General features: G+C 41.5%; 1 protein-coding gene across 2 annotated transcripts in view; it reads right to left on the bottom strand.

Annotated features, from left to right (window-relative positions):
- The window catches only part of CHN2 (chimerin 2), a 296459-nt gene that overhangs the window by 199698 nt on the left and 84015 nt on the right, over nt 1-12746 (bottom strand). Inside the window, exon 2 of one of the 2 annotated variants that reach the window (XM_035020820.1) lies at nt 11473-11588. The exons of the other annotated variant lie outside the window; for it this stretch is intronic. Coding sequence (XP_034876711.1) covers nt 11473-11491 — 19 coding nt within the window. The 5' untranslated portion in view covers nt 11492-11588. The remainder of the gene's footprint in view (nt 1-11472; nt 11589-12746) is intronic. 2 annotated transcript variants of the gene reach the window in all.

Raw genomic sequence — 12746 nt, 5'->3', positions numbered from 1 at the left:
AATATACTTTTTGTTATTCAAATGATCACCTGCTAATTTCTCTACTTCAGAATTTCATGTTCTGGCATTTTTTGAAAAAGAGAAACTCTTCAAGTCTGAAAAATGAATCACCACTTTCTTTTTTTAAAACTTTACCAATTGGGCTCATCATATTATTTTTTTGGCTCAAAGCATTATGCTGTATCTTTGGCTATTTTGAGCACATTGAAAAGTAGAAAAGAGCACCACTCAACATTGAGAAAGAATGTAAAAGGGCAATATTTTCCCAGGATTGTCCATACAGAAGCCAGCTGTCAGAGGCCCAGGGAGACACCGCATGCTTTAATGGACTGTCTTGCCTTCTCCTTTCTCCTCTCACCAGCTCGCCTTTTTTCCTCCTATTTCATTAATGGCCAATTCCTGTCTCTTTTCAGGATATTTCTGGCCTCACTCTCTTCCCTTCCCTCTGAAATGCCCTAGATCAAGACCTCACCAACTTCTGTTTAGTGTGTTGTCTCCAGTCTCTCTCATCGTTTGCCATTGCCTCTGCTCCCAAGTCCATACTCCTCAGCTTGACATGGAAAACCTTCCATAATCTGACCCCAATCTTTTTTCCTAGTCTAACTTGCGCTCTTGTTTCTCATGCACCCTGGACTGTAATGAAATCTGCTCCTTCTGGGTTCCCTCTGAGTTCCTGCCTCCAAATCTTCACACCATGTTATTTTCTCTGTCTTCCCTGTTTCTCCATCCTGGAAACTCAGGCTCTCATCTGTACTCTCATGGGGAGTTATTGATTTGTCTCTTAAAATGCTTGTCACTTTCTACCCCATGTGTCAGTTATCTGTGTTTATACCTCAGTCCCTCATGTCTCCTATCTAATAAAAGTTGAGGAATGATCATGGGATACCAAGCAGTATCAGTAGCCTTGTTTCATAATTGTATTACTCTTATGAACAGAGTTTTGAGTTATGTGCAATAATAATAAAATAATACACAAAGGACATATTGTGCTTTCCAAATCTATTACCTATTATCACAAGACTTCTGAAAGAGGTGACATTGCCAATCCTCATTTGACATATGAGCAAAATGAAGCAAAGATCTAGGAAAAAACAGTGTTGCTGTATCAGGTGAACAGGAATTTCTGAAGGTGCTAGAAAAACATAAAGTATTCACAAGAATAAAGCTCAGCCTGACTACACACCCTTTGCTACAGTCTCCAGACAGCACTACCTATGAACTCAGGAATGTCTTGATTTATGAGGATCATCAAGATTAACAAAACTTCAGATGAAACGCAAGAGTGAGTGTGTTCTCTCATGACAATAGAAATCACCACAGATCACTGTTAGTAATGTTCTTTAGGACAGATTCTCCTTTTTATTTTTTATTTTATTTTTTAAAAGATTTTTAAAAACTTATTTGAGAGAGAGAGAGAGAACATGAGCAGGAGGAGGGGCAGAGGGAGAGGCAGGATCCCCCCTGAGCGGGCGGGGGAGGGGGGGCTGGATCCCAGGACTCCGGGATCATGACCCAGGCTGAAGGCAGCCACCCAACTGACTGAGCCACCCAGGCACCCCCAGATTCTCCTTTTTTAATCCAGAGGAGCCATTAACAGGCATCTGCCTGGATTTGCCTTGCTCTCAAGTGCAAATCTCACCTCCAGTCAAGCTCCTCTCAGTGAGGTAACTGTACACAGAATCAGCCTAGTGGCAAAGTATCCCAAGAAGCGTTTACCTATTATAACTCACTCTTCACCCCTGCAAGGTAATTCATAAGACGTTCTTTGAATCTCTGGCTTCCATTATGCCTCTTTATACTATTAAATAGATTTAGAGCACTTTACCTGTTTTGTCCATCACTTTTTCAATGGAGTACACATAAGCCATTAGAAAGGAGCGTTTTTTAGAAGTACACAATGGAAAGCAACCCAGCCCTGTAGCATGCAAATACCCTGGCCAAAGCTAGCAGAGTCTGTTAGGCAAATCCTCTCTTGGAGATACCTTTTATTCCCTTTGGAGTGTCCAGCAGCTCTCTTTTGTTTTACCCCCTAGCACTCAGCAGCATACGAGCTATTTACCCAACACACTGGGGATCCTTACATATAGAGCATTTGAGCATATGTTTAATAAAATACATTTGCTATATCTAGATTTTTTAAAAGATGATTAAACATAAACCTACCCTTTTTGGAGTAACCCTGGCTGTGAGCTTCTTGGCCCTTGTACTTATTTCTTCAACACAGACGATTTCTAGCATGTGGTGTCCATGGACAGCTCAGCCAAGATCATGCCATTTTTCCCTCCTCTGGGACCCAACGCCCAACATCGCAGACATCAGTGAGGCCTCCCACCAGCCCCTGTTGGCTCAAGGCCCTTTGTTAATTTGCCTAATCCTTTCTGCCGGCAAAGGCAGCGATGCCACGGAGGCCAGAGCTGCAGTAGTCAATAATCTGCTTCCTCTGACCTTGCTAACAAATACGAAGAGATGGGTGAATAGGCTCGACAGCCAGTATTCTGGGCTTCCCCTATGCTACCGGGTGAAAATATTGGTAGAAAAGCCTCAGTAACCATGAATGGATGGTCTTGTGGTTTTACATACCTTTCTAGACTCCTGAGATTTACTGTTGGGTAGTTTCTGATAAAGAACTGTCATGGTAGAAATGCCATGTAATTCTTAGACCCTCAGACTCGCATTTCAGAAAAGCAGAAGCTGAAATCCAGCTCTGTGTTGTAAAACAATCTTACGTAAGTTGCTTAACCTGTTTCTTCCTCTGCCAAACAAGAGTGAGACGACCCCCACTGGCCTCTGTCTGTAGACGCATCTGAGGGCCCCAGGACAAGTGCACAGTGCTGGGCAAGAAGGACGGTTATGCCCGGGATTAAGTAGGAGGCTTTGTTGTGGGGTGCACAGGTGCTTTCTCTTTATAATGTCTAAGTAGACACAAAAGAGTAGGAAAAGGAAAATAACCAGCAGGAAGGGGATTTATAAGAATGAACTTCTATCTGATAAAAAAGGGACTGTATACATTTTTTTTAAAAGATTTTATTTATTCATTTATTTGAGAGAGTGAGAGAGAGAGCACATGAGAGGGGGGAAGGTCACAGGGAGAAGCAGACTCCCCGCCGAGCAGGGAGCCCGATGCGGGACTCGATCCCGGGACTCCAGGATCATGACCTGAGCCGAAGGCAGTCGCTTAACCAACTGAGCCACCCAGGCGCCCGGGACTGTATACATTTTATTACAGTTCTAATTATACTGAGTGTCTTCACTCTCCAAGGCACTTTCTAGGTGTTAAAAACACCAGAAAAAGAAAATGCAATCCCTGACCTCAATGTGCTTACATTTGGTGTATATGTCTTTGGGCGTGTCTGTGCGTTGTGACTACATGTGTGTATATGAGTGTGTCCATGTCTGTGCGTCTGGGTTCACAGCTAAACTGAGGTGCCCTGGAGCTTGCTATTCTAAGGAGCATGGTTTACACGGGGAGTCCAGGCTGATTGGCAAGGATCTGGAAAAGCTTCACAGACAAGTCTGTGTGTGTGCTGGGCCCTGACAGGGATAGAACTTCTGCAAGCAGAAATAGAGAAGGGATTTGGGAAGAAAGAAAAAAAAAAAAAACGTGAGAAAAGGCAGGGAGTGGAGATAGGGCAAGGCATGTCCCATGGATAGCAGTGTGCTGATGTGTACAGGTAATGTCGGCTGGACACCTGTGAGGCCTTTACCTGGCTAGGAGGCACCGAAGACAGGCAGGAGGGGGCCTCTACATCTCCAGCAGTCTCTCAACCTGCCCTTATCCCGCCTCTGAATCAAAATGAGCCACATTAAGGCTGTTTCTCTGACTCTGCCCTTGTCCTTCAGTTTGGCACAAAAATGGCACTTTCTTGTGCTTACAAGACAGATTCTAAGGATTTACTTGGAATTTAGAGTTCTGAGGAAGTGTTTCTGTGTACACAGGAAGGCTGGCAAAACAAGAAGGGCATTCCACCTCCCAAAACACTCTTGTTTTTCCTAACTCATTTAACGATAAGAAAACTAGGAATCCTTTAAACTCCTATAAGGCATGAGACTCAAGTGGTTCTACTATAGTATTCTCCAAGTGCATTGCTAACAATAAAGAGAACATTCACCATTCATTCATTCTTTCCTTCATTCAACAACTATTTACTTAACACCTATCATGCACCACACAGCTGGTCTAGGCATTGGGGATGTGGTAGAGAACACAGTAGATAGCCCCCCACCCTGCCCCGCCATGGAGCTCACAGGCTAGTGGGTGGAGACTGACAATAAATGAAACAAGCAAGTCAAAGAGTAAGCCAGACTATGAGATGCACTATGAAGATAAGGGGCAGGGAAAGAACATAGGTAGTGCCAGTGACATGTGAGCTAATACTTAAAGGAAGAGAGGGGTAGAGATTCATGCAGATATCTATGAGAATAGCCTCTGTGGCAGGAGGAACAGCAATGCAAAAGCCCCAAAATGCACCTGAGGTGGTTGAGGACGCCAGGATGCCTAAAGCTGAATGAGGGAAGGAGACGGTAGTGAGAAGTAAGGGCAGAAATGCAGCAGCAATCAGGAGGCTGGAGCAAGAGGATCATTAGTAGAGTGCAGATTGTGGAAGCAACTAGAAGATGATATTTCATGGTGGAGAAGTGAATGATCAATATTAGCAGATGCGGCTGAGAGGTCAAGTAAGGTGAGGGCTGAGAATGGACTCTTGAAGTCAGTCAACGTCGTGGAGGTGGTTGGTGACCCTGACTAGAAGGGATTAGGTGGAGGGATGGCAGAAAAAGCCTGACTGCAGGGAATTCAATGGAGAAAGGGAGGGAAAGAATAGACTACAAAGCGTTTTGCTGAAAAAGGAGCAGAGATGGGCGCCTGGGTGGCTCAGTTGGTTAAGCGACTGCTTTCGGCTCAGGTCATGATCCTGGAGTCCCTGGATCGAGTCCCGCATTGGGCTCCCTGCTTGGCAGGGAGCCTGCTTCTCCCTCTGACCCTCCCCCATCTCATGTGCTCTCTCTCTCTCATTCTCTCTGTCTCAAATAAATAAATAAAATCTTTAAAAAAAAAAAAAGGAGCAGAGATATGAGTGGTCATTGGATGAGGAAATGCTGCCAAGAAAAGTTGTTTTAATATAAGGAACCCATGCAACCCAATAGCAAAAAGGCAGATAATATGATTTAAAAATGAGCAAAGGACCTGAATAGACATTTTCCCAAAGAAGACGTGCAAATGGCCGGTAGGTACATGAAAAGGGGCTCCACAGCACTCATCATCAGGGAAATGCAAATCAAACCACAATGAGATACCACCCCACACCTGTCAGAAGGGCTGTTATCAAAAAGATAAGAGAACAAGCATTGGCATGGATGTGGAAAAAAAGGGAACCCTTGTGTACAGTTGGTGGGAATGCAAATTGGTGCAGCCACTATGGAAAACAGGATGGAGGTTCCTAAAAAATTTAAAAATAGAGCTACCATATGATCCAGCAATCCGACATCTGGGTATCTATCCAAAGGAAATGAAATCACCATCTCAAAGAGATGCCTGGACCCCATATTCATTACAGCCTTATTCAAAGTAGCCAAGATATGGAAACAACTGAAGTGTGCCCCAATGGATGAATGGATAAAGATGTTGTGGTATTCAGCCATAAAGAAGGAAATCCTGCTACTCTCAACAACATGGATGAACCTTGAAGGCAATATGCTAATTGAGATAAGTTAGAGAAATAAAAGTACTTCTTGATACTATTTATATATGAAATCTAAAAAGAGTTGAACTCCTAGAAACATATACAGCATGGTAACTATAGTTATAATACTGTATTATATACTTGAAGTTTGTTAAGGGAATAGATCTTAAACGTTCTCATGGCAAAAAAAAACCCCACAAAGGTAACTATGTTAGGTGATGGATCTGTTAATCTTATTGGGGTAATCATATAAATATATCTATCTACCTATTTATCTATATGGATCTATATGGATATATATATATATATGTGTGTGTGTGTATATATATATATCCAATCATCACATTGTATACCTTAAATTTATACAATGTCATTTGTCAATATATCTAAATAAAGTCGGGGGGGTAGTAAAAAAAAAAGAAAGAAAAGCTGTTTTTGTTTGACTGATCATTTTGTTTTGTCCTGTTTTTTAAGTGAGAGAAATAACAGCCTGTTAGTAGGCTGATAGGAATGGATCCAGTAGAGTGGAAAACTGATGATGCTGGAGAGAGAAGGGGAATAGTTGGAGAGGGAGACTCTAGTGGACAAGTGAATGGGATTACCTTAGGCAGCAACAGAGACAGTTCATGACCTGGAAAAAAAGAGAAGGCAAAGCAGCCAGGCACCAAGGCTGGAATGCAAATGAGTGCCTGGAGCTCATGGAGATCCTCTTCTGACAGCTCCATCCTCTTCTCATTGGGAATGTGCAGGGGGCTCGTGGTAGAAGAGGAAGAAAAGGTGGGTCAAGTGGGGCCTGGGGTGCTGACCCTGAGTGGGGAGGAGGTGTGACATGATCTGACCTGCATTTTGGAAGCTCCCAATGGCATGTGGGTTCTGAAGGGAGACAAAGATGGAAACAGAGCAGCAACAAGTTAGGAGGTTATAGCAATGATCCAGGATGAAGATGAGATGTCTATGGGCTTTTGTCATATAGTGGTAGCAACGGAAGTCGTAGCAACAGATGAGATTTTGAATATCTTTTGAATACAGGTGAGTATGGAAGAGTCAGTGAAGTACAGGGTATTTTATTGTTTTGCACCCAAAGGAATACAACAAAACCAAGAGATGTTATTACAACACTTAAGACAAAAAGCAGTCACATTTCAGCTGCTTTTTACTGACAATAATCCAGTTTTTAACTAGCAAAGACTATTCCAGAACTGTGGCAATGTCAGTAAGTGAGGCCAGTAAACACATAAAATCTGTTGGTATTATAAAGCATTGTAGAAATTGAAGCTGTGGTTAAAAGCAAGGCATCTGTATCTGGTCTAATAAGCCAATTGTCAGAAATGAGTCAATAAATCACAAAATTAGTGTGAAAAATATTTCAAGCTTTCCAAGATCAAAGAACGGATAGTAAAATATTAACTTGATGTCCTTTTAACTTTCTTTTCTCAATATTTATTAGTGTTTGACCTCCCTTGAAATGAGAGTTCCATTATAAGGTTTTTTGATAAATGGATTGAAAGGTTGCTCAAAGCACTCCATCGTCACTCAGTATTTTCTATTCTCCAGTAAAACACTATTAGTCTGCATTTTATAGTAACTGTCCTCAGCATATCAAAAACATGCATCTCTACTCAACACAGAGAAGAACTAAGAGGATTGCCCTTTCTCTCCCTTCTCTGCCACTCGTAACTACGATTACAGATACTCTTACAGATAAAGTAGGAACACGCATATTTACATAGCATGGTAAAAGTGTGACCATGCCTGGTCATTCATGAGGCCTACTTTAAACACATTTAATCTAATATTCAGGGCTTGAAACAACCAAAATAAATGAGGAGCCCAGTTCCCCTTTTCAAATTTATAGCAAACTTCCTAGAGAGTAGAGGGCAGAGATCCCCCTCTCTTCTTTTTTTTTTTTTAAATATTTTATTTATTTATTTGAGAGACTGAATGAGAGAGAGAAAGAGCACATGAGAGGGGGGAGGGTCAGAGGGAGAAGCAGACTCCTTGCTGAGCAGGGAGCCTGATGCGGGACTCGATCCCGGGACTCCAGGATCATGACCTGAACCGAAGGCAGTTGCTTAACCAACTGAGCCACCCAGGCACCTAATCCCTCTCTCTTCTTTCCCTATGTCAGGTTTGGTTTAAGAAGCATTAACCATTTTTGTCACCCAGATGTTCTCTGCCATCCTAAAGGGCATATAAGACAGATTCCTGCAAGAATCACGGCAATTTTTGACCAAATAATTAAACTTCTGGAATTTAATATTAAAGAAACAAAGATGCATAAAGATCTAGCTGCAAAATCCTAAAATTTGTATGGATCCACAGAAGACCTCAAATAGTCAAAGCAATCTTGGTAAAGAAAAATAAAACTGGAGGTATCACAATTCCAGACTTCAAGTTATATTACAAAGCAGTAGTAATTAAAACAGTATGGCATTGACATAAAAATAGACATGTAGATCAATGGAATAGAACCGAAAACCCAGAAATAAACCCACAATTTTATAGTCAATTAATCTTCAACAAAGGAGGAATGAATGTACAATGGGAAAAAGGCAGTCATTTCAACAAATGGTGTTGAGAAAACTGGAAAGCCACATGCAAAAGAATGAAACTGAACCACTTTCTTCCACCATACACAAAAATAAACTCAAAATAGAGTAAAGACCTAAATGTGAGACCTGAAACCTTTATAAAAATCCTAGGAGAGAGCATAGGCAGTAATCTCTCTGACATTGGCCAAAGCAACAGTTTTCTAGAGATGTCTCATGAGGCAAGGGAAATAAAAGCAAAAATAAATTATTGGGACTACATCAAAATAAAAAGTTTCAGGGGCGCCTGGGTGGCTCAGTTGGTTGGGCGACTGCCTTCAGCTCAGGTCGTGATCCCGGGGTCCTGGGATCGAGTCCCACATCGGGCTCCCTGCTCCGCAGGAAGCTTGCTTCTCCCTCTCCTGCTCCCCCTGCTTGTGTTCCCTCTCTCGCTGTGTCTCTCTCTGTCAAAGAAATAAATAAAATCTTTAAAAAATAAATAAATAAATAAATAAAAAATAAAAAGTTTCAGCAGAATGAAGGAAATAATCGACTAAACCCAAAGGCAACCTACAGAATAGAAGGTATTTGCAAATGACACATTTGATAAAGGGTTAGTATCCAAAATAAACAAAAAACTTAAACAACTCAACACCCAAAAACAAATAATCTAAAAATAGGCAGAAGACATGAACAGACATTTCTTCAAAGAAGAAGTACAGACGACCAACAGACACATGGAAAGATGCTCAACATCACTCATCATCAGGGAAATGGAAATCAAAACTACAATCACCTCATACCAGTCAGAATGGCTAAAATCAAAAACACAAGAAACAACAAATGTTAGCAAGAATGTGGGGAAAAAGGAACCCTCTTGTACTGCTGGTGGGAATGTAAATTGGTGAAGCCATAGTGGGAAACAGTTTGGAGTTTCCTCAAAAACTTAAAAATAGGGTGCTTGGGTGGCTCATTTGGTTAAGCGACTGCCTTCAGCTCAGGTCATGATCCTGGAGTCCCAGGATCGAGTCCCGCATTGGGCTCCCTGCTTCTCCCTCTGACCGCCCCCTCCCATGTGTTCTCTCTCTCTCTCTCTCTCAATCTCTATCTCAAATAAATAAATAAAATCTTTTTAAAAAATTTAAAAATAGAACTACCCTACAATCCAGGAATTGCGCTTTTGGGTATTTACCTGAAAAATACAAAAACACTAATTCAAAGGGATACATGCACCCCTAGGTTTATTGAGGCATTATTTATAATGGCCAAACTATGGAAGCAGCTCAAGGGTCCATCAATAGATGGATGGATAAAGAAGAAGTGATATAGATAGATGATAGATAGATAGATATAGATATAGCTAGCTAGCTATCCAATGGAATATTATTCAGCCATAAAAAATACTGAAATCATCACAGCATGATTTATTAGAAAGAAAAATTGAAATCAACCTAAATGTCTAACAACAGGTGACTGGTTCAAAAAAACAAGTTCTATCCATGCAAATGAACTGTGCATAACCATTAAAAATGATGTCAAATACTTAAGATATAGAAATACATTCACAGTGGATTTTGAAAGAAAATCAATATAAATTGACATTTTTATAAGTAGAAAAAATATATATATATAGAAGGAAATTAGAAGCATAAACACCAAAAGATTTATGTGACTATTTCTAAACACAGGATTTTCAGGGAGGCTGTCCTTTTGGCTCATCAGTACTTTGTTCTAATTTTTCCATAAGCATCCTTTTATTAATCGTGTAATTGGAAATGTATAAGTAGAAGTTACTAAACATTATTCACGGTGGCACTCAAGTCTCATAAGTCTGGCCAAATGCACCCCTATGGCTCCTAACCTTATCTGCTTTCTAGATATGTGGTTATGTTAGTGTTTAAGCCCCACTGTGGCCCAGAGATGGCCTTCTTCCATAGATCTCTGACAATCTGCTCACAGTCAGGCTGACTACATTCTTCAGGCAACAAGGGCAAGGAAATAGGTAACAGCCACAGATTCTAATACCCATAGAACCACAAAGAACGAGGCTTTAACTATAAGCTTCAAAAGAGATATGTCATAATGTTGGTTTCCTTTGCATGAAAGCAATAGGAATTGTCTAGCAACAAAGTGTAACCAGCACATCTATGGGGGTTAGAAGGTAGGGCACATAGGGGAGGAGATAAGAAAAGCCCCAGAAAGTGATCATGAACTCAGTGCATATTTGGTGGGATGGGCCTTGTGCTATAAAACAGCAAAGCACAGTTAGGGAAATTCCAGGTAATTTCAAGAATAAGACCCAGTTAGGCCTAAGCAATTTCCAAAGATTCCTTTAAATTAAGGAGGAAGTCCCTAACGAACTAAATTCTAATACCTTGAACTTCAAACAAACTGCTTGAAAAGCAACACTAAAAACATCAAACAGAAAGTAGATTAAGTGCATGCTCCATCTGTAAGAGCTTGCTTACCACAAACTCAATTACTTGTTCCAAAATGAGATCCCAGTTTGTTTGGATTTACTGATAGGCTTATCCTGATAAATGAGAATGACAGATCTAAGAGGATAAAGCTTCTGTTTCTTGGTTACACTCAAAACCACAGCTCCAGGTAAATGCATAAACAGGTAGCTATGCTTTGCAAAACAAAACAACCCTTTGCAAAACAAAACTGTGTTTCTATAGGCAAAGTCAACCCCAGTATAGGCTTTTATCTTTTATGCCATCTATTTGAATATAGAAAACACTAGGGTATATTTGTGTTTGGAAATAGGTCCCAACTCCCACAGCGCCCCTGCCCAGGGATAATGTTTATTCCAAATAAGTATGTTCTCTCTGTTCAGTTCTACGGTTTGCTTGTATTCGATTTTGGCCTATTTTTCAGCTCCGAGCAGAGGGCAGAAGCATGTGGGCCTTGCTCCCCCGTTAGCGCACTCATGCCTACCCTCTGTCATGCTGGCCTTTGTGAGGCTGCCAGCATCCTCCTCTCGGGGACATCTGTTGCCTTGCTTCAAGCAAGGCACTTCCTAAGCACGTGACTGGGCCGTGCAGAATCAGAGAGTGCCACCTCCAACAAGAGGCGTCTGTCCACCTTGCCTCTCCCCTGTCATTTCCTCCTCCAGCCTCGGCCTCAACAAGTGGCCGAGCCTCACACAAGCTGTCAGGGACAGATGCTATGTGAAAAGAGGAAATTGGACTCAAAGATGCTACAGCTTTTTTAATTAAGTCCAACCTAAAAGCCAAATAGTGAGGCATGAAATGGATACTTACTTGCAAATAAGCACCACATTTCAAAACCAGATGCATTGGTTTGGGTTAGCAGGCAACTTCTTAGCTTTCTCAAATGTCATATTGTTCCTCATTCAGTGCGTTGGATATTTTCACATCTGCAGTGGACAATTTGTTTTGCATTGGTACATGAGTATTCTGAGTTTTCTTTTGTCATTTCCTTCCTCCACCGTCCCTGGGCTAGTGAGTTGGCAGGACCAAGGGTGTCCACACACAGCCAAATGTTCACTCACATCTATTCATCACTCACCTCCTCGCTCCCTCGCTCCGCAAACACCCACCGGTGCCCACTACACGTCAGGCCTGGCTTCACGTTCTATGAAAAAGGAAGAATAACATCCTGGCTTTCCTCTTCCCAGCTCCCCAAGATAATTCTAGTCATTTGCTTTTGTCTCCATTTTCTCTAGTTTACTATTTGTTTTCTATTCTGGTTCCTTACTGTTTCTCCCTATGAAATGCCTGCTAATTAAAGTGGACTAGAGGCCCAGGGCCTCTGCTATAATTCTCAGCTTACATCACCAAGATCCTTGTTGATTATTAAGGATGGTGAGGACTCAGGGAGAAGAACACAGGGAGTTCTAGAGAGAAGAAAGTAGGAAAAAGAAAAAAGAAAACCCTTCAGACACAGAAGGAAAATAGAGAAGACAAACCTTATGACATACCTTAGAAATTCTAAGGTAATCACAAAATACAGATGGGCCTCATTAAGATTTATTATTTTTCTAATTTCCTTTCCATCCTTTCAATCACAGAGAATGAAATCTATTATTTAAGGTGCTTGAGAAAGTTTTCATATATTGCAAAATCAGTAAGTGGTGGGGTGGGGTACCTCAGGCATCATCTTGCCTGCTTTACAGACCAGGAAACCAGGGAGAAGGGCTTGTCCAAGACCACACAGCGAGGTACTGGCTGAGGCCAAGTTGGGGTCCCAGGTTTTCTGATCTTCTCCCCTTCCTATTCGTAGCCCCAGCCCTCTTCCGCAATTCAGTGTTTTCTAAAATATCAACGTTATAGAACATTGCATGAGTTGCGAGAGAAAGTAGATAAAGCATATGCTTGCTAGGGAAATCAAATTATAATGTTTGGAGTTTTCCTAGAAAATCATGACCTGAAGTATTTTTTAAAGAATTTCTGAAAAGGGGGCACCTGGGTGGCTTAGTTGGTTGAGGCTCTGACTCTTGATTTTGGCTTGGGTCCTGATCTCACAGTCCTGGGATCTAGCCTGGCATCAGGCTCCCCGCTCAGCACAGAGTCTG

The sequence above is a fragment of the Mirounga leonina genome, unplaced genomic scaffold (assembly GCF_011800145.1).
Source record: "Mirounga leonina isolate KUSES-001 unplaced genomic scaffold, KU_Mleo_1.0 Mir_174, whole genome shotgun sequence".
In the NCBI taxonomy this organism is placed as follows: Eukaryota; Metazoa; Chordata; class Mammalia; order Carnivora; family Phocidae; genus Mirounga; species Mirounga leonina.
The sequence above is the reverse complement of the archived record's forward strand: the minus strand, read 5'-3'. Positions and strand labels throughout refer to the sequence as shown.